The sequence below is a fragment of the Podarcis pityusensis genome (genome assembly GCF_964106645.2).
Source record: "Podarcis pityusensis genome assembly, chromosome: 1".
NCBI lineage: Eukaryota > Metazoa > Chordata > Lepidosauria > Squamata > Lacertidae > Podarcis > Podarcis pityusensis.
In genome coordinates this window covers 10,147,665-10,170,663 of record NC_138028.1, presented here as the reverse complement: position 1 = coordinate 10,170,663, position 22,999 = coordinate 10,147,665, and the positions used below count along the sequence as shown (strand labels likewise).

At 40.9% G+C, this 22,999-nt stretch overlaps 1 protein-coding gene and 1 long non-coding RNA gene across 6 annotated transcripts in view; one reads left to right on the top strand and one right to left on the bottom strand.

Moving 5' to 3' along the window:
• The window catches only part of PPP2R5E (protein phosphatase 2 regulatory subunit B'epsilon), an 89,860-nt gene that overhangs the window by 14,686 nt on the left and 52,175 nt on the right, over positions 1-22,999 (top strand). For 3 of the 5 annotated variants that reach the window (XM_080981058.1, XM_080981061.1, XM_080981062.1), the window contains one exon: positions 1,267-1,430. In XM_080981058.1, coding sequence (XP_080837184.1) covers positions 1,267-1,430 — 164 coding nt within the window. The remainder of the gene's footprint in view (positions 1-1,266; positions 1,431-22,999) is intronic. The other 2 variants (XM_080981059.1, XM_080981060.1) reach the window with 1 other exon arrangement.
• On the bottom strand, positions 6,421-22,846 carry LOC308470540. Its single transcript, XR_013982471.1, has 3 exons — positions 22,632-22,846; positions 6,975-7,019; positions 6,421-6,607 (listed from the first exon to the last, which is right to left on the bottom strand). It is a non-coding gene; the product is annotated as an uncharacterized lncRNA (long non-coding RNA).

Below are 22,999 nucleotides of genomic sequence, written 5' to 3'. Positions count from 1 at the left end.
GGCCATGAGAACGATAAGTTGATAAAAGTATGGATTGTTGTAGATAAAGCTGCTCTCACTGCAGAGTGACAAGGGCTTGTGATTCCTTGTAGAGGTTGAGAGTACTGTAGTTTTTGTACACACAATTCTGACACCCACACCCACTGTGCTTTTTACACAGCACTGGTCATCTTAAAAATCAACATGTAACTCTCATATATGAAAGTTCAACTTTTGGACTGACACAGGGCAATAAACATTTAAATCAATATTCAATGATATTTTATAATTGCAGTAATGCCCTTTTTTCCTGCAAAGGTCTTGTGTGTATAGCATAGTCCCATTGACTTGAGTAATGTGTCCTGTGTTGATTTCAGTGCCCACTGTTTGCAGTATGAGATCTTACTATTATGTTTGCTGCTATTTTAAAATAGTAAATCATAAGTAAAAAAACTTTATTATTTTAAAAGAATATAATATGACATGTTTAAATAATCCATAATGACAATATCTTGTGTTTCCTTGCATGTAAGGAGAAGGTGTTGTAATTTTTTAAAATCGATCTACTTTGTGAGGTTGTGGGTTCACAGGGGTTATTTTAGGGTTTCCTGGCTTAGGGCAAGGGATTGGACTACAACACTCCCAGCACTTCCCCCAATTTCAGTGACTCAAGAAATGGGAAGCAAAAGAAAAAGGGAATTGCAGGTTAGCACCATAGGTAATGGACATGATACATATTTTACTAACTGAACTCAGTGTCAGACTCACATTGCCATTACATAACTTTGATTACATGTTTAAAATAACGTCAGATTAATTTAGGGGTATCTGGAGTATTGTATTTATGCAATACGGACTGAAAGGCTCACTATTTCCAGAAACGATTCCTAATAGGAGAGTTCATGCCACCCATTTAAAGATGTTATGAATTTGCTTTCCCTGTGTTGCTTGCATAATTGCTATGATGCATGAAGGAGAACTTAAAAATATCCTCAAAAAGAAAAAAAAGTGAATTGGAGCAAGAATGAGAAAAATAAAGACTGGTGCAGCTGCATATATGTATGTTCATTGCACTGGTCCCTTATTATTGAGGGATTCTCATTGCATGTATCTTGTCATACTAGGACTGGATGGACCAATGGACAAATTGGATTGCCCTCTAAGTCAGTTTCCCAAACTAAACTCTGCAGTTAGAGACAGATTTCTTGCTGGTATGATCTTTAAGGGGCAGTGAAGTGTGTGTGTAATATTTATTGGAAAATTCTTAAAGATCTTTGTTCCTTTCAGTAGGGATATGTCCTCAGCACCAACCACTCCTCCATCAGTGGATAAAGTAGACGGATTTTCTCGGAAGTCCGTCAGAAAAGCCAGGCAGAAGAGGTCGCAAAGTTCCTCCCAGTTTCGGTCTCAGGGCAAGCCTATAGAGTTAACTCCACTGCCTCTGCTAAAAGGTAAGGCTCTACCAATCTTTATCAGTTGGAAAACAATGTTTTAATTATAAATAAGTTGTGGAAGAGTCAGATAATAGTTGCTGTCTGCAGAAAGAAAACACAATAAAAAATTCCATCCAGTAGCACCTTAGAGACCAACTAAGTTTGTTATTGGTATGAACTTTCATGTGCATGCACACGAAAGCTCATACCAGTAACAAACTTAGACATCATCTATGAGTTTAAAAAGACGCCCAGCCAGTTGCTAAAGGTCAAGTGTGGGAATGAGAGGCCTGATTCGACTGGGATCCTGCCACAGAGGGAATGGGGCATCAACCTTTGGCCTGACCCCTCCTGCTAGGGTTCACATCTGGACTGGGCTCTCTACTGCTTGCTATTTTCTTGGCAGTGGGCCCCTACTTGCTCCAATGGGAGGTGTGTGCCCCACGCCATGCAGGTACAGTAGGCCCAATCTGGATTGGGAACACAGGGAGGCAAAGAGTTAAAGCCCCCTAATCTCGTGCATGCACACGAAAGCTCATACCAATAACAAACTTAGTTGGTCTCAGGTGCTACTGGAAGGAATTTTTTTATTTTGTTTCGACTACGGCAGACCAACACGGCTACCTACCTTTATGCAGAAAGAAAGTTCACACTGGATTACAGTGAACTATTTAACTGCTCTATAGGTGTGTAATGTATGTGTAAATTCTATTGATGCTTATGTTGAATAACTGATTGCCAGTTCTGTTTATCATAATGTAGTTGCAATATTAGCAGACAGTGCATGTTCTGGGAGTTTAGTGGTTGATCACACAGCCTGATTATTTTCTGCAGCATTTAAGCTTTGACAATTTCTGCAGTTTCATTAGGAATCTGGACCATTGAAAAATCAGGGAAGCTTTTGTATATATTCTCTACCTTTCTCATTTTTATTGTTGGATCTTTTCAGCCTACCAAAAGTGTGCAAACATGGAAAACAGACGCTGTGTTTACTAACAGATAATTCTAGTAACTTGTACTGTAGTATGAAATGTTTAATTTTGGAGCTGCCAACTTTGTTTTGTTCTGCAGCTGCTTATATTTTCTGTTCCTTGCACTTAGTCAACTTGCAATTAGCAAGGTATGGAATACTCAGTAATTTAACAAAGATGATCTCCTCATATATTGTTTGAAGGCACATAAGAATCTGGTTACATGGGTTTGCGCTGCCTTGGGTGCAATGATGGAAGAAAGGCTAGCTATAAATGTAATAAAATAAAAACCCTGTTTTATTTGAATAGCAAGTGGAATTTGTCAAGCATGTGCCAGAGCAGGCTTTATGAAGGACAGATGAACATATTCCATGTGACTGACGTGAGGCCTTGTCCAGGCAAACTTTGTTGTGAACCTTCAGGCCAGGCTGCATTAAGAGGGACTGGGTGACAGAAGCTTGGTCATGCTATACTTAGATACATTTAAGCAAACCTCACATAGGGTAGAGGAGGTTGCAGAACATGTAATCTTGGCTAATGCCATTTAGCTTGCCCGAGGCCTAATAAAACCAAGCGGGCTTCCCTCTTCTTCCTCTGAAAGTAGATTAACAATGAGAGAAGTTGGGAAGCACTTGACAAGTTAAATACACCTTGTATGTTTTTGAGTATGGTTGACACAGTGAACTTGAGTACTCATCTTCTCCATTGTGGTCATTCATTGATTCACCTTGTGAAGAGCTACTGTGTTAGACACATGACACTTGATTTCTTAAAAATGTCAGGTACCAGTAACTCGAAAGTTAAGGCAACAGTTCATATGGGCAAGGGAGGATATGGCTTGGCTAAATAGGCCAGGTATCCGATGGGAAATAGTTGTGGGAGGCCAAGAACAGGAACGTAGAATGTTGCTCATGTTCATTCTCAGAAATGAGTTGCCCAGACTAAGTTTGTGCAGGGTAGGCTTTAGAGCTATATAATGCAAATTAATAATTAAAAAAATGGAGAGCAGGAATTGGAGTGGGATTGGCTCTCCTGTATCACTTGACTCTCAAACTCAGCAGTGCCTGTCAGCCTGATCTGAAATAACGAGTTTTCTTGAGTGACAAGCAGCTATAGTGGCACAAGGGCCAGAGGAATTGGTTCCTGTTCCTGCAGGGCTCCTGAATAAAAGCCCCTCAGCACCTGATACAAGAAGTGCTTAGCTACGACTCCAGGTTCCATCCAGACTGATGCTTCTTTCTAAAAATTCTCATCAAGAATCTGACACAAAAACCTGAGCTTTCATTTCCATAATTTCCTAATGATCTGAGTCCATCATCAGCCAGCACTGTTCTACCAAAACAAAAATGTTCTTCAGTGTGTTGAATTACCTGACTTTCCAAATATTTTTGTCGGCCTGTGTGGCATTTTGGTAAACAAATCAGTGTTGCATTTCAATATGAATAGAATCTTTTCAAAGCTTATGGGTCTGCAACTTCAGTTGCATTTTGAATGGTATGTGACAACATTGAAAGTGTATGATCACAGGGAGGTTGACTTGGCCGTTAGGTGGTTATAAAAACTTTGGCAATTCACAGATCAAATGGTGGTTAAATGTGTTAAAGTTTTAGGCTAGTTGAACTACAGTTCAAAGGGAGATGGTAGTTCTATTTAGAAAAACCCAGATTGTTTAGTTATTATGAATAGGGGAAACAATATTCTAAATCAACTATTCTTTATAGCTTGCTGAAGTTGACAGAAATTGAACTGGGTCCTTCTGCTTGCAATGGATGATATGACTGACAGATCTATGATCTCTCGTTGTGCAGATATAAATTTATGTCTGTGATGTATAAGAGATCAAATAATTACTTTCAGATTTTGCTTGGAACTTCAGGGATAGCATGTATGTAAAGGCAATGGTTTTAAAACGTGGATATAGTACTGGCCAGGAGATTCCTTCTCATAACTGTGGAGTTCATGTGTACTACGTAGGGCTGGGCAACAAGAAATACACAGCATTAGTTATTGGAAGGCACCATGATACAATTTAAAAAGTTGGCTGCCCATCTACATAAAACATTATTGACATTGTGGGAAATTTGACCATGGTCAATTGACTAGCTTCTCAAACCTTTGAAGACATCAGAGGGGTGCAGGGGCTCTCAGATGCAGGTGCTGGGCTGCCTCCGCCTTCCCCGACCCCAGCCCCTTTTCTGCCTGATTGCCTTCAGGTGGTGTAGGGGCTCTGATGCTGAGGTGGGGGCTCCTTTGAACTTTTCCCTTGAGGGGAGCGGAGGCACACACCCCTCAATGGAAAAATGTGAAGGAGCCTGCACTTCCCCAGCTGAGCAGCCCCAATCCAGCTCCTGCTCCCATGCAAGGAGGAGCAGGATGGGGCTCTCTCAGCTGGGAAGGAAGGAGAAAGCTGTCCCATCTCACTCCTATTACAGTGGCACCACTAGTTACAAACTTAATTCGTTCTGGAGGTCCGTTCTTAACCTGAAACTGTTCTTAACTAGAGGCGTGCTCTCGCTAATAGGTCCCTCTTGCTGCCGCTGTGCCGCCGGCACACGATTTCCGTTCTCGTCCTGGGGCAAAGTTCTCAACTCGAGGTAACTCTTCCAGGCAAGCAGGAGCAGGGTCGGGGATCTCAGCTGGGGATCTCTCATGCTCCCCAGCTGAGCAGCTCCCATCTCGCTTTCAGCCTTCCGGACGCTGGGCTGAAAGCGCCTCAGGTCAGTTTCTCCCAGCGCACTGCCAACTGGGGCCAATGCAGGTTGTTTCAACATTGCGGTTTATCGCCAAACTTCAATGTTTTGCTGGTGATACATCATATTGTTGAAAACCTAACATCGCCCAGCCCTACTCTGGAGCAATTTCTGAGCATATTTGAGGGGCTGCAGCAGGGAGATGAGAGCTAGAAGTCCCTTTGTGCAAGTAGGTGGACATCATGTAATGTCTCCTCATATTTAGTACAAAACAATGCAGCTCTTAATTATTATTATTGGAAGAAACTTGTAGTCTGAAATGGTAAACTTAAATATCCATGTATGTATACGTTTCTGAGAATACTTTTTTTTATAAATAAATCCACACAAGATTAACTGGTTGATAAAATAATTGGAAAATAAGCAGAATGTGGTCGCATCAGCCTTCAAGCTTGCAATGTATATGAAGAGCACATTGTCTGCGGTTGGCCTTTGTTCTATTTAGAATATTATTCTTTGGTCATATAATAGGAATACTGAGTTTCATGTGGTGTATAATTTTTCACATGCCTGTAATGGAGGAACTCATTATACAGTTACGGGACTGAGAAAATGTTTCAGATTTCTTGATACCAGCACTACATTGCACAAGGGTAGATAAATATTTAATAATTGTGTTTATATATTGTATTTCTTAAGTGTTCAGAGCATGTCACATACTTAACAGGGCTGCTGTAAGGGTTACTGAGATAATGTAGGTCTGTATTTGTATGCCTGTATTGCTTGGGGGGACCTAGGCTAAGAGAATTGTGATTTGCTTAGTTTAAGGCAACCTAGCAAATTAATGGCTGTAGTAAGATTTGAATGGGGACTTCCTTAGTCATAGTTCTGTCCCTCTTAAGAATTTGAAAGTTAGTTTAACAAAGTGCCTAAGTGCTAGCAAAACATTACCTGGAGGTGTCCCCCCCCCCCCTGGATTTCTTCATCTTGGACTTCTAATTTTTTGTACGGAAACTCCCGATGGGCTAAATATAGGTCAATTCAGGGCTTTTTTTAGCTGGAACTCACCGGAACTCAATTCTGGAATGAAACATTTTGTTAAGTAAAATGAAAATAGTATGTTCATATCAGACAGGTTTTAGATGCAGATGTGGGAGGTGCTGTGGATGTGGTGGGTTTAAGATTACCAAATGAATGGGAAGATTTGAAGTGGGGATTTCTGATTTGTAGTTCAGTTTGTGTAGCCACTGTGCTACATGAATTTAAAAAAAGGTTTCTGAGTTTTGGCCGTTTGCTTCCCTTCTGTGAGATGGTGATGTTTGAACCCATATCCATGGAGGCATAAAGTAAGAAAGACGTCTGGAAATTTATTGTTCTCAGATTTCATATTGGCCCGATTTGGACACAGCATTGCATACTTCAGCAAACTGTGAACGAGAGTGTTGGCCATATGTCTTCTCCCATGCCACTTCCCTTTGTGGGCCAGCTTTACAGCACTGATCCCAGTTATCTGAATTACAGTTCCCTGTTACATCTGAAGTAAGAAACGGTGGTTTAATGATGGTATATTAGAGTGGATCTGTCTGAACCATGTCTGCAAAGGCCCTTATTCATGTATTTCCAAGGTTTCAAGAATCTTGGATTTAATACCTTGTTAACTACTTTGATTTGTATTTTAGCAAACTTAAACCTATGTGCTCATCATGGCCAGTCATTTCTGTAGCTGTGAATTTGTAAAAATACACTTCAGTGGTCATACTCCTTCAAATGTTTTATTCAATTCATATTACTCTTGTTCATAGTTTCTGGCTATAGTCTTGCTTCAGTGTTTGTATTATTGATCTATACATTAGAGAGAGGTATGAATTACTATAAAGATTTATAAAGATTATAGGTCTTACCCAAACTATTGTTTGTTCTCCTTCTGAAGCTGCTTTAGAATTGGCCTAGGATAGGGTTGAGACAGTAAAATTGCCAACAGTTATTTACCATGATCTTAGGAAATAATTCCCTTTTGTTAGTGACAGTCTTTTTATTAAAAAAACAACAACAACCCAAGATCTATATTGAAAGGTAGGCTGCCACACTCAGAAGGGCATTACTGACTGCATACAAATATATGGCCATGGTAAATACCGCCCACATATACACATACACACATACATACACACACCCCAACATATCTAAAGTTAGCTTTTAATAATGGTTTTTGACAGTTTCTGAAAGCTTGCCTTTTCCTGTGAAAAGACTGCTTTCATCATAAAATTAGCTTTGATAATATTACTGTGAGATGCATTAATCATGTTTGTTGCCATAGTGAACAAGTATTAAGCGCTATAGAAGTTATCTGATAGAGGCAGTGGAAGGTTTTGTGAAACATGACATCAAACCATGGTTTAAAACAAGCTATGGAGGAAACAAACCATGATCTTGGGTTTGGGGTAACACAGATCTTTAATAATTTTTTTTAAAAAAAAAAAACCAAAACAAATAAAAGAGCAGAGTGGCGTATTTTGTCTGCAGTGGGAATGTCTTGAGCAGCCTGCATCAGCATGCTCTTTGTTCACATCAAACCATAGTTCAAAAGAAACCATCATGCTGGCTAGCTGAGCAGTGGCACTGCATATGTTGTCTGATTTAGTTTCCATCAGCCCTGCCAGCATGATGGGTGATAGTTTAGGGGATTATGATAGAGGACCAGCAACATCTGGAGTTTAGCTATCCCTGATTACTCTGACTTGTGGTCCAGGCCAGTACCTGTCATGTGCTTGTTCATGATTAATTATAAGTGAGACCTGCAAGGAAATGGTTCTGTGTGGTGTGCTCCTTTTCAGGGTTCTAGCTATGCCTTTTAGGCTGCATCATTCAATTTCCTCAAGTTTTCTGCTAACCATCTCAACTGGTCTTTTTACCCCTCCCCTTTTTAGGGTCCCCCCTCCTCCAGTTTTTAATTACTTATGAAAACAATTGAGTTCCTCAAGCTTGCTGATATCTGGCTCTTTTGCATGTGGCACTTCTGGCTCAGCACTCAATTCTCCAATTGAGTTTACCATTATTTATTTATAAAAGTATTTCTGTAATACCATATCATAAAATATCAGGGCAGTGTACAGCATTAAAATATAAACACCATTAAAGACAATACAGATAATCAAGAATTAAGAATTAAACAGCTGCACAGGCCTGCCATTATAAAAAGGTTCAGAGACGCCTGAAAGTGAAATGCCTGTTGATTCTGTGCTGGAAGGATGTTCTGCTGCATGGGACCAGTGGCATTAGATGCTAGTTGGACTTCCGCAACACATGTGGCAATTATATTTGTTTATTTGATGATATTGTATTAGTATATATGGTGATATTCGTAAGCTAATTGCAGAGTTAAAACCATTAGTAATACCGTATTTTTCTGTCTATAAGACACCCCATGTATAAGACACCTCCTATTTTTGGGGACTCAGATTTAAGAAAATGGGAGATGTATCAGCGTATAAGACGCGCCCTATTTTTTGACATTATTTTTTAGGGAAAACACCTAGTCTTATACACGGAAAATTACGGTAATTCTCCCCAGGGTCAATAAAAGGCTGAAGACATAGCTAAATTAAAATGGCATGGTGGAAGTGATTAATGTTAGTTTCATCACTTTAGATAAAGGATTTTGCACTAAATGTGGGGTTTTGTTTATAAAATAAGGGAGATAGATTTGATACATACAGGAAGAAATCGAGGGAATAGACAAATGCTTAGGAAGTAATGACTTGTGTAATGCAACCTTCTTTGTAATGAATTATCTGAGTAACATGAAGAGCAGGAGTTTGCAACTTGGAGGGTTGGTGGAGAAGGCAGACAGATGACATTGGATAATGACAAGAAGAAAGAATGGGCAGGGTGAGAATATTTGTCCTATTCTCAACCAACCCATGGTTCCATGAATCCCCAGGTTGCGATGCAAAAGTGAGCCTTGGAGTCATTTGGGCATTAGTCTCACAGATTTAGACATCTGCACTCACTGGTAGATGCATGGAAATAGTCCCATCTTGCCTGCTTGCCTTTCACCTGACCAGAGCAGATTGTAAACTTCACCTTGTTAATAAAAACCATTTTTCTTTCCTCTGTTAGCAAGTGGAGTGCATTGAGATAGATTTAAACTTTGACAATGTATTTAAAGGGGATTGGTAAATACATGATAAAAGGTCGTGATGGAAATGTATTGTTGGTCTGCAGGTCTGGAAGGAGAGTCTGTGTGCCAAAGTTTGAGAACCACAGATTAAAGCACAGGAAACTTTCCAAAGCAGAATGTTGTATAGGTATACCGTTTGTTAAGGGGGAACCTGCAGGGAGCAGTTGTGAATGGCACTCAAACAGCTCTTGAAGTTAGGGCTGTGATTTACTCACTAGGTAAGTTGTACAACTACTCAGGGGGGTGGTAGTAATTTGCCTCTTAATGCTATCATGCTAGTCTGAATATGGATCGGCACAGGTGGCGCTTTTGACCTCCTGCCAGAACATCATTGATTTAGGTGGAACTCTGGGTAATTAAAGGACTAATAATTGTGTCAGGAACAAGAATTATTATGTAGACTGAAAAGTGAATGTCAGAGGTAGTTTATTGAACTGGGCGATTCATCCCTATTTGAACCTTGTATTCCAAAAAATAATACAATGCTTCAGGATGTTCTCTCATCTTGTAGAGAAGTAGTTCATATTCTTGTAGCTATCTTTTATACATTTCTGAATTTGTCTCTTGTGAAATATCGGTTCACTAATGCTAAAATTCCTGAACAAATGCTACTAAATTATTTTTTAATATACTTTACATTAGGTTTTTTTACATAGGTTCTGTGCTTGTTCACTTACTTTTGTAAGTCCTACTGAGTTCAGTGGGACATATTCCCAGTTATTCTTGGTTGGAATCAGAAAAGTGCGAACAGAACTCTGCTTGCATAGTGAGGCTTTTCCATAACTCTCCTTCGTGCAACTTCTAGTGCTCCTTAAGCATGAGCACCAGAACTTGAATTGGGCCCAGATGGATACAGACAACCAGCATCATTCTTGAAGAATAGGACTAATAATTCCTTTATTAAATTTCTATCCTTTCCTTCCTCCCATTGGAGCCCAGGGTGACAGTGCTTCATATATCCACTTGAGACAATTATTGTAGCCAAATTCTCTCTGCAAGTGTTCCAGATTATTTTCAAGGGCAACTTCATGTTCAACAACAACATCACAGTAATTCATGTGGAAATTACCAGATTATGAAGCACTGTAACTAATCTATCCCCATCCAGGAACCTCTAGTTCTCTCATGGTAGGTGCAACCTGTCTGGTATAGGAGGAACAACACGATTCAGTTTCACCCATTTTGGTTCCGAATCCAGACAATGGTTCAGTACCTGCCCCATTCTCAGCAGACTGATGACGGGGAGAAATAGAGCTGAGTGTCATCAGCACACTGATAGCACCACATTCCAAACTCTTGGATGGCCTTCCAGAGCCACTTCATAAAAGCATTGGGCTTGGGGGATGGAATCTTGCAAAACCACACGACTCTTATGCTGAAATCCTACAGTGAGCTTTCTGCAGCTGACCCTGCAGGTATGAGCAGAACCACCTTGACACTATGCTTCTTGCTCCCAACCTGCAGAGCCAGTCCAGCAAGATGCCATGATCAATGGTACCCAAAGCCACCAAGCAATTAAGGAAAATCACACTCCCCCATGTCTCTCCTTTCAAAGGTCGCCCATCAACACTCTTTCAGTGACAGACTCTCGCCTGAAGCCAGATTGAGATGGGTCCAGATAACTAGTTTCAAGGTCTCTTCCAGCTCTGTTATTCTGCCTGGATGTTACGGGTGGTTGCCATCCTGCTCCAAGGTAGCAGTGAAGTTGAAACAAACCACACAGTTGAATACCATATCATACCATATCAATAGTACCTAAATAATGCATCTATTAAGGGCAGTTTCACAGCAATAGAAGACAATGTGTTCTGCACCCCTGCATAGTTTTTTCAAATTTGAGCAGAGGGAAGTATACATTTGGGCCCCACCTGATGATCTTAGAGGTAGGCAGGATGGGCATAAAGTATTTCCCTCAAGTATTCTGGGCTTAATGGCTCACATTATTAGCTCATTAATGTCCCACATTTATGGGCCATTTTTTGCATTATATTTCATTGAATGCACAATTTTATTATTTTTATTACTGTTGTTATTATTTATTAATTAAATTGATAAACCACCCTTCACCCAAAGATCACAGGGCAGTTTATAGTATAAAAAGGGTGATTTACAGAATATGTCAAAGAGTACAGAAATGGTCTAATAACAATGACATCATAACAATTTCAACAGAGCAAAAACGAGAAAACATAGTGGATTTAAGGCAAAACATCATATAGACAAGAGCTGTTAAACTGGTTGCTTAAAAAAGGTGGGAATAAAGGTAAAAATATGAGAATAACTACCAGGGATTAATCAACTTTCAGTTGTGCTATAATGCTGTTTCCTCCTTGCAGATTAAACCCAACTGGCATTTAGGAACATCTAGGGCAGATAAAAGTCATATAGAAGCCATACTAAGGCTAAACATTAAATTTCATTAAAGTTCAAATTGCAGTCGGCATGCTTGGGAATATAGCCAATTGGTACATAGAATCATAGAATTATAGACCTGGAAGGTACCCCAAGGGTCATCTATTCCAGCCCCCTGCAATACAGGAATCTCAGCTAAAGCATCCATGACAGATGGTCATCTAACTTCTGCTTAAAAACCTCCAAGGAAGGAGAGTCCACAACCATATTTTGAAATTTCCTGTTCAAAACTTTTTGTGAAGAATTTGATGCTCTTTAGGTATAAAAGAGTTCAGTGATGTGAGGCCCCTGAAATATGCCGAATGGCTGCCCTGATTTGGAAACCAAAGGAGTAAAGGAATCTGTGGCTGGTCAGTCTGTAGGATACTTGTATTTTACTGGCTACCTTTTGATGATGAATTCCATAAGTATTGTGGGAAGAAATACTTTGTGTGTGTGTGCATCCTTAGCCTATTCAACATCTGTATTCATTGGATGAGTGAATTTTCTGGTGTTAGAAGTTCATTTATCCCTTCAGTTTTGCCAAAACTAATTGTATAAGCCCCTTTTATGAATCCTTTAAGTAGTTAGGTTCTATTTAAATGAAACAGTCTTAACCCCTTCAGCCCTTCTTTGGAGGAAGGTTTTGTTTTCTTTTCCTGTGTTCTATACTTTGAATCTCATCTGCCATTCTTTTGCCTTTTCACATGGTTTGAAGTATCCACTGCCGATTGGATGGCCTCAGTATTCACCCTTGACTCATTCTCACTCATGAATATTAAGTTACACTGGTTCCAATGGAAACAGCCCAGTTTTTGCAGTTCTCTGCTTCTTGTTTTTAAACCAGTTTACTGATTTCACACAATTCATATCACAACTTGTCATCTTCTTCTAGGCATACCTCATTTTATTGTGCCCCGCTTTATTGTGCTTCACACATATTGCCCCTTACAAAGACATGGGTTCAGGGGCAGGCAGCCCAGCCACTTCCAGGGCAAGGAAGCCCCCTGCAGCCTCACCGCCCCTCTTCTAGCCACAAGGGTGGAGCTGGCTAGGGCTGAAACTGGATTTCCCCCTCCTGCCCCTGCAGCCAGGGAGGTGGGACTGGTTTAATAGACTGCAATATAGTGTAAACATAACTTTTAGATGCACTGGGAAACAAACAAACAAACAAACAAAAAAGGTGTGACTCGCTGTATTGCGATATTCGCTTTATTGCAGTGGTCCAGAACCGAACCTGCAATATCTTCAAGATATGCCTGTACAAAGTTTCTTAGGTGCCTTTGGGGAGGGATTTTGTAAAAAACCGTTTGAAAACCCAAATATATAATGTCTACCACTCACCACATCTAAAAGTTTGTTGACACTCTCAACAAATTCTAAAAGGTTGGTGAGGCAAAACGTCCCTTTTCAGAAGCCATGCTGATCCTTTCTTTAGCCTTAATAATGCTTCCCAGCAATATAACTGGAACATCACAAGGCTCACAGGGCCTGTCGTTTCCTAGATTCATCTGGATTTTTTAAAAAAACACAAATCGGTGTTGTGTTGGCTGCCTTCCAATCACTTCTGATAAGGACTTTGCCAGCTTTTTAACTGAAATATGTAAATCAATTTCACTTTTGAGTTTAAGAACTCTTGGGTGAATGCCACCTGGACTAAGAGACTGACTACTTTTTAATTTGTCAATCATTTCTAAAATGGCATCCTCTCACCTCCATTTAACATAGTTCTTCAAATGTACTCCCTGAAAACGATTCAGGAATGTGTATGTCTCTAACATTTTCTGCAGTGACTTGTGCAAAAGAATTCATTTAGTTTCTCTACAGTTTCCTTTTCTTTCAGCATTCCTTTTTAAACCTTGTCATCCAACAGTTTTACTGCTTCTCTGGCTGGTTTTCTGATGCATTCTGTGTGGCTCACAGACCCTGTTAGAATCCTGGGAATCCCAGCTTTCATTTAAAAGCTGTCATGCTTGCAAAGATAAGCTTTAAAATGTGATGATGGCATATCCTTTGAAAACTGCAAGCCAAATAAAAAAAGCACCACAAATGATCCTTTCAGACCTTGCTGTTTCTAAGATCATATATGTTTTGAAGATTTGAAATTCCTATAATACCATGGTTGGCTCATGATTTTCTCTGACGCCTGAGTTGGGTAACCGCTAAGCAGGATTGCCAATGCATGATTTCACATCGTGGTTCGTGAGTTTGCAGAATATGGTTGTAGTATACTATGGAAGTAAGTGGAGAGTAGGAAATGTGATGCCTGAATTGGGCTCATACAAATGGGTAATTAGAGTACAGTTTGCGGGGGACTTGTTGTTGGCATTCATCTGCCTTGAGAGACAATGAGATGCACCTCCGGAGTGTTAGCAGAACTGAAGTTACTTAAAATGCCACACCTCATAGCCACAGCATCCCTGCTTTACTCTGCTGTTTGAGTGTGCATATATCTTTGGATATGTTTCTCTGCTGCATGCCGGGCATGAAGATTTATGAATGTCCTGTGCTGCGCTGTACAAGGGAGATGCCCGGGGAGGTTTGTCGCAGTCTGGGGGCTGTGGGTGCCCCCCAGGTGTGTTCCAACAGTGACTTCCCTGGGGCACAAGCCTGAGCAGTGTGTATTGATGTCCTGGGCTGCGTAGAGTACAAGACTCCACTCTTGACTTCACTGATGTGGTCCGAAGGAAAGCAGAGCAATATGTTTGGCACCAGCTTGGCTGCAATAGCTGCTGAAAGGAGGTGTACAAGTCACCATCCAACTACCTTAGGGACTGCACTCTGGATTTGTGTAGGGTTTACTCCCTAGCCCTTTCTTCGCCCAAAGATAGCCTGCAAAGAAGTGGAAGTTTCAGATCAGAGTCTTCCTTCTAGATAGGCTACTTTCCCAGGTTGACAAACCCCACCTGCCCCTCACTTCCCTCTACAGCAGTGATGGCCAAACTTGGCCCTCCAGCTGTTTTGGGACTACAACTCCCATCATCCCCTAGCTAAGAGGACCAGTGGTCAAGGATGATGGGAATTGTAGTCCCAAAACAGCTGGAGGGCCAAGTTTGACCATGCCTGCTCTATAGCATGTGCAGAAACTGCCTTATTGATCATTTGACCCATTATTAGTCTCATCCACTTAATCCGCTGGAGCCTGTCTTCACATGCAGGGGAAGTTCCTAACTCATCAAGGGTTCGAGAGCCATTGGCTACCCTCATCTGGTTTAGCTGGCCAGTAGAAGCCATTACCTGGAGTGTGGCCTCTGTCACATGCTGACCACTTCTAGGAGCCTGAGTGCAGGGTAGGGACCAAAGGTGAACAGTCTACCCCAGAAGGTGCATGACGCATCCCTCACCAGAGGTAGTTGTTGTTTAGTCATTTAGTTGTGTCCGACACTTCGTGACTCCTGTCTTCCACTGCCTCCTGTAAAGAGGTGGTACTCCTCAGCTAACACCCCATACACCCCGGTATGGGGACTTAGGAGTAAGATAAATGGATGGAGAACCATATAATCAGTAGGCTGTGTTTCATTTCCGCCTCTCTTAAGTCCAGAAAGAAATGATGTTAGGAAGGCAGCAAGCTGCCTTATACTGAGTCAGTCTGTTGGATACATCTAGCTCAATAGTGCCTACATTGACTAGCTGCGACTCTCCAGGATTTCAAACAGCCGTTCCTCCCAGCCCTACCTGGAGATGTTGGGGATTTAATCTTGGACCTTCTGCATGCAAGGTGGGTGCTCAACCACTGGGCTATGTCCCTTCTGCTACCCTTTCCATGGAGGCACAAGTTACAGCAACAGCCAAGGTGACATTTTTCCACCTTCGCCGCATCAAGCAGTTGGTGCCTTACCTTTCCTGCCCTGACCTGGCCACAGTGATCCATGCGACGGTCATCTCCAGGCTTGACTACTGTAATTCGCTCTACGCGGGGCTGCCCTTGAAGCTGACCCAGAAACTCCAGAGGGTGCAGAATGCTGCAGCGAGGCTCCTCACGGGGTCTCTGCCGTGGGAGCATATTCACCCAGTGCTTTTCAAACTGCACTGGCTCCCGGTGGAGTACAGGGTCAGATTTAAGGTGCTGCTTTTGACCTTTAAAGCCCTTCACGGCCTAGGATCCTCGTACCTACGAGACTGCCTCTCCCGGTATGCCCTACGGAGAGCCTCAAGGTCCATAAATAGCAACACCCTAGTGGTCCCAGGCCCTAAGGAAGTTAGATTGGCTTCAACCAGAGCCAGGGCCTTTTCAACTCTGGCTCCGGCCTGGTGGAACGCTCTGCCTCATGAGACCAGGGCCCTGCAGGATCTGATTTCTTTCTGCAGGGCCTGTAAGACAGAGTTGTTCCACCTGGCCTTTGGCTTGGAGCCAATTTGATTCCCTCCCTCTCTTTCTTTTTTCCTTTCCTTCTCCTTCTGCGATGAGGCTACATTTTAATATTTTAATGTTTCAATATTTTAATGTTGTATTTTAATGTTGTTTTTATTCAACTTGTTTTTATTATTGCTTGTAAGCCGCTCTGAGCCCGGCCTTGGCTGGGGAGGGCGGGGTATAAATAAAAATTATTATTATTATTATTATTACTCTTGATTATTTTTGGGGAGGTGGATTGTAGCAGTTCCCAGTTGTACATGAAGCAGAAGGCAGGAACTGAATCAGATTCTTTCAAAATGTGATCTTTAAATATTGGGATAAGAATAGTAGCTGATTTGTGTATCCATAACCTGATGTTCAGGCATGAAGCTGTTGTTGTTGTTGTTTATTTTCTGACAAAGGTTGAGTTGTGTCACAGTGGCTGGCAAGATAAAAACATTTAGTCATTGGGAATTAGCCAACACTGTGTGAGTGGTTGACAAATTTGGGCAACAAACCTTTCCATTCTTCCCAAGTCCCAGGAAAGCCTCTCCAGAGGATTGGTGAGGTGGGGAGGGGGAGAAAAAAACACACTTAATCATGCATTGTGGGCTGAGTTGTATAGGACAACAGCAGAACCACAGTATACTGTCTGGCAAGAGAAATCTATTAATCATATTTGATGGCTAATTTAGAGACAGCAGTTGGACATTCCTACATTTCAGTTTGTACTATATGGTTTAAATGGTAATTATTATTTAGGATTATGACATTAGTTGTAATCCCTTTTTATTTTCCTCTCTTTCCCTGTTACCTCTTACCACTTTTCTTTCTTAATTTCACAACCTTTGCCCCTTTCAAGGTTTTTAAATCATCACCTTTAGTTGCAATGATTAAATGCAGCCACTAGAGTGTGGCATGTTTTTTAACCTTTGAATCATGCTTAAAACACATACATGAGGTTAGTATTTTCAAATTAGTCAGGAGGTATATATGTTGGAGAAATGTGCAGTATACTCCCTTTGTTGACTTCTTAATGATGAAGCAAATGTTGCTTACTATGAAAAATGTACAGCTCTTTAGATACTTTATCACAGACTTAAGACTTAAATATTGTATTTTGGACTACAACTCCCATCATCCCTGACCATTGACTGTGGTGGCTCAGACTGAATTGCAGTCCAAAACAACTCAAGGGCTCTAGGTTGGGGAAGGTTGTTGTGGACAAACTTGAAAAAGATGAATAAATCTCTCACCCTGTTAAAACTTCTGTTGAGGAATCTTTCATAATAGTCAGCTGGCAGAACCTGCTGTATGTGGGAATCATGCTTGTTCTTGAGGTGTGGAATGTTGGAAGAAGTCAGGTGCCTTTGATGAGTTGAAGGTATGGCCAGAAATGTCCTTAGGGACATCGTGTGTAAGAATGGCTCTGAACACAGATGAGAGGTATGTTGGAATTAGATTAAAAACTTGAAAATGATTTTAAAAAATGCAGCAGGATCAACTTCTCCCACAATCACCCTTCTATTCAGGTTTGTGTCTAAGGACTGTTTGACATGTCTGGTTGTACTCATTGAGGAATCATGGAAAAGCCTCGGTTGTGATTGAAATTCCTATTTGTTAACACTGTTTGCTGCACTGTTAGTTTTAGGCTTATATGATTAAAAAAAAGTTTTTCAAAGAAGTAATGTATGTCAAAGCCATTAACCTTTTATTTTTGTAAGAAAATGCTGCCCATTTGGCAATACAGCCGTGTTATTTTTTTAATGAGAGAATTGAGTTGGATCATAGAATCATAGAATCATAGAGTTGGAAGAGACCACAAGGGCCATCGAGTCCAACCCCCTGCCAAGCAGGAAACACCATCAGAGCACTCCTGACATATGGTTGTCAAGCCTCTGCTTAAAGACCTCCAAAGAAGGAGACTCCACCACACTCCTTGGCAGCAAATTCCACTGTCGAACAGCTCTCACTGTCAGGAAGTTCTTCCTAATGTTTAGGTGGAATCTTCTTGTAGTTTGGATCCATTGCTCCGTGTCCGCTTCTCTGGAGCAGCAGAAAGCAACCTTTCTCCCTCCTCTATGTGACATCCTTTTATATATTTGAACATGGCTATCATATCACCCCTTAACCTCCTCTTCTCCAGGCTAAACATGCCCAGCTCCCTTAGCCGTTCCTCATAAGGCATCGTTTCCAGGCCTTTGACCATTTTGGTTGCTCTCCTCTGGACACGTTCCAGTTTGTCAGTGTCCTTCTTGAACGGTGGTGCCCAGAACTGGACACAGTACTCCAGGTGAGGTCTGACCAGAGCAGAATACAGTGGCACTATTACTTCCCTTGATCTAGATGCTATACTCCTATTGATGCAGCCCAGAATTGCATTGGCTTTTTTAGCTGCCGCGTCACACTGTTGGCTCATGTCAAGTTTGTGGTCAACCAAGACTCCTAGATCCTTTTCACATGTTGGAGATCAGGAAGGGAGAAAAGTAGGATTTGCAATTAGGAGGGAAGATGGAAGAATAAGATATATTCACAGACTTTGCAGACACCTGAAAGACTGGACTGTTTTGGAAGCTTAGGAGGGCATGATAATTTTTTCCTTAATGAGGGTTTTTTTAAAAGCCAGGTAAAGCGTAGGAAGCAGAAAATCCAGTTTGGAACACATATGTTAGTAGGAGTGAATGAAAATGTCAAGGCTGAACTGATGGGGAAAAGGAGCAGTGGAGTGGGGGGTAAAAACTGGGAAATTCCAGCAACTACAATGTGACCAGGGCATAGGTAGTGTTTTAATGCAGAAAATATATTTTATTCTTTTTTTATGTGTTCCAGGGATTGGTCATTGACATTGAAAACAGATGTCAGGAGTGAGCTCTAGTATGAATTAAACCCTGCCCATAATCAAGGATTATAGAGGGTGTTCTGGAGCACTCTGTTTGCTATGGCATTCGGCCAGAGCAGAGGCAGCCTGACCAGTCCCGGAGTGAACTGAAGGTTTCAGTGACTGCAGCAGGTTGAGAGGGAAAGAGCCAGAGCTTTGTCTCTTTCCACTTGTCTTTGCTGCTCATTGGGCTCCTCTTCTCCTCCCCTCCCCACCTGTTTCTCCTGTGCTTCTGCTTTTCCCTATTAACCAGCTCATGCTGTGGAATTATTTATATCATCACATCTTCTAAAGTATTTTCCAAGGTGGATTTGATTTAAATTAAATTGGTTTAAATCACAATTTAAATCAAATCAATTTAAATCACAATTTAAATCAAATCGATTTAAATCACAATTTAAATCACAATTTAAACCACTAGTCAGCAAGACTTGATTTAAATCATCATCTTAATATTTACAACCAGATGAAGGTTTCATTTTTGGAATAATAAATTTTCAGACTAGTTTTTACAGTTATATAAAAAATTACTGATTTGGTTATGCTATTAGAACTACATAGACAGATAATTATGAAATTATTGTGAGATTTAATAAGTTAACTTTATAATTTGACAACATTTCTGCTGTATTGGAAGGAGAAAAATAATCATTTCCTTAATAACAATTTAAACAATTATTTAACTGAAACACTAACATTATAGCATATGTATCCACGCTTGTTAACTGATGTGGTTAGAGACTTTATTGTTTGACAGTGTCAGGCAAGCCCTGGAAAGAAGGGCCTGGAACCAGTGAACTCTTATTAGTTGACTGGCAAGCTCTTGAAGGTCTCGCCAAGGACCTACAGATCCCAGTTACTGTTTCTGCCACCACCACCACCACCACCACCCCCTACATTCAGGTGCCTATTCTGTACAGTTAAGTGTTAGTGCAGTTGTTGGAACCCAGTGGGATTGGGAAGAGGGTGCCAGCCCTGAAGTGCCTTCAGCACTTGCCTCAAGTCTGAGTTGCACAGACATGCAGCTGACTTGCACAATTACAGTGGTACCTCGGGTTCAGTACTTAATTCGTTCCGGAGGTCCGTACTTAACCTGAAACTGCTCTTAACCTGAAGCACCACTTTAGCTAATGGGGCCTCCTGCTGCCTCCGCGCCGCCGGAGCACAATTTCTGTACTCATCCTGAAGCAAAGTTCTTAACCTGAAGCACTATTTCTGGGTTAGCGGAGTCTGTAAACTGAAGCATATGCAACCTGAAGCATATGTAACCCGAGGTACCACTGTATTACACAAAGTTCCCAAGACTTGTGGTGTATTCTGCTTACAAGGTTGCACTTTCATTTTTACTGTTTCACACTTTTAGCTACTTGTACAGCTCTATCCCACTCCAAACAATCTATTCATTGAACCTCTTGGAACTTGGCATTTCGGAGGTATGGGGTTGATTCTCTGTATATAAATTTGCAAAGGAACAATGGGATTAAGGGTCCCCCCCCCCAACTCTGTATGTTTATTTTATAACATTTTTCCTGTGAAGAAAAGGCTTGTTATCTCTGCAGACACAAATTCACACTTTTGAGAACTGCAAAAACAAGCATCTGTGGTAATATCTTCTCATTAGAAAAACTGCCCCAAATAATCTTACAGAAACCTCTGGAAGAGCATGACATTGTGAACGGATTAATGTAATTCTTTTACCAAAATTTTTAAACGTTACATATAAAGCCTCATTCTACATAATTAAAAACAAATCCTTATTTCCTCATGAATAAAAAACAACATATTTTTTAAAAAAACCATTTATTTTTATCCACCCTGGTATTTTCACATGTTGCTAATTCAGTGTAATCGTTCATAAGTAATAGTTCTCACCATTGTGCTGATATGATTTGAGGTTGTAAGATAATGTTAACCCCCAACACATTACAGTGGTGCCCCGCAAGACGAATGCCTCGCAAGACGGAAAACTCGCTAGACGAAAGAGTTTTCCGTTTTGGAGGTGCTTCGCAAAACGAATCTCCTATGGGCTTGCTTCGCAAGACGAAAATGTCTTGCAAGTTCCTGCGGGTTTCCCCCCCCTTTCCCCCCTTTTTCTAAGCCGCTAAGCCGCTTATCCGCTAAGGCGCTAATAGCGCTAATCCGCTAATCCGTCAATGGGCTTGCTTCGCAAGACGAAAAAACCGCTAGACGAAGAGACTCACAGAACGGATTCTTTTCGTCTTGCGAGGCACCACTGTATTTCTCAGAGCAGTTATATGGGGTAGACCAGCAGAAGAACTGAAGCACTTCCTCCTTTCTGTCTATCTTGGATAAGGAAAACTGATTCCTTTCCTTGGGCGCTGGGTGGGCAATCCTTTTCAGCCTGAGAGCCACCCTGAGGGTGAACCAACCCTCTTAATTCTGGCATATGGACTGTCAACCTTGCCATGCTCATATACATACCAAATTCCCTCCCCGCCACCCCGCAAACACTGGGCTAGGAAGAGGTACTTCTGCTCCTAGCCAAGTGCTGCAATGAGGAAGAAAAGCAGCCAGCCCAGCGTTCTCCTCTTCACCCAGTAATGCAAGAGAAGTGCTCCATTTATATTGGAAAAGCACACCGCCTTCTGGTGTGTCACGATTGCAAGAAGCTCTTAGAACATGGGGGAAAGAAAGGAGCTCTCCTTCCTATTTCCTGAACCTCTAAGACCAGTGACGCCGCACCAGAGGGAGAAGCGGGACTTTTCCAAGGTACAAAGAAGTGCCTGATATTGGCAGAGGGCTGGCAGGCCGCTAGAAGCAGCTTTGCAGGCTGGGTCAAGTCTGTAGGCTTATCAGCCCACCCATATGCTATAGAAAACATGTAGCTGCAAACATCTGAGAATAAAAATGATAAACATAAATAAAATAACACAAACCTTTAAAAGGATAGAACAAATCCCAGGAGAACTGCATTTGTGTCATTTTTTCTTTGTCTTTTTTAAAAAAATGTGCTTTCAGTTAGTATATTTGGAAGTTTAAATACGTAACACGTTTATGATTTTGTTGCTCTTGGAAATCAGAGGCCAGAACTTACAATATTCATCTTGTCATCTTTTGTTACTTAATTGTCTGGTTTAGCCCCTCCCCTTAGTTTAATATGCAGAAATGTAGACCTTAGAATGAATTCTGTGTTGTACACATGTGAGGGTGACAGAAGGGTTGAAGATGTTCTGACAAAGACAAATGGTATTTGGCCTGGGTTTGTTCTGAAAATTTGACTAAGACAGTAACATAACATGCCCATGATTCTCCTGTATGAAGCCATGTCTGTTTTCTTCCCTGTGGCTAGCTGTGTTAAGAACTCTTCAAAGGTAATAAAAAATGTGACTGTATTTGTTCAGGCTAAGTGGAATTATAAAATAAGCTTTTTGAACCTAAATATTGATGCGTTACGTTATGTGTGGTGTTGCTGGGTTTTTCCTTTCTAGAACATGTCTACTGTAATAAAAGTACAGAAAATTGTAAACAGCTGTTTCTCCACTTCATTTATAATACATTTGTCTTTATAAATTTATGTTTGGATTAGGCATTTCTGTTTCAAAATAGGTGAAAGATTTCACAATTATTTTCAAGATTTCAGATGTAAAGAGGGAAGAAGGAAGGAGGCAGAATGAGACAGAAATGTAAAACAAAGATTAATTTTGATTTAGTTGGGGTCTATTTCTGGACCCACATTAAAGCTACACACGTATTGAAAATAACATAATTTGCATTCCCATATGAGAATATTTGTATTAATAATTCAGACATACCTTGTTCTTGCTGCCACTGTGTTCTCCTTGTCTTCCCAAGAAAGGGAAAAGTATGATTTGGAACAAGTTATTCTGTCCAGAGGATGAAAGAATGGTTGTAGATGGAACAGTATTTTCCCCAAATTCTTCCTGAGGTTCTACTACTCCCACAATTCAGACTTTGAACAGTTGTTGTTGGGTTTCTTTTTTACAAGAAACTTAAGAGATCTTGTTACTGTTTGAATAACAAACTTTGTAAGTAAAATGGATGTGCAGGAAGTCAAGGTTGCATATGATTATGAAACATAAACCATTTCTGTTGAATGATTGGTTAATTGAAATGTTGTATGTCATCCTGTTTGTGTGACAGGTAATTTTTTATTAGTCAT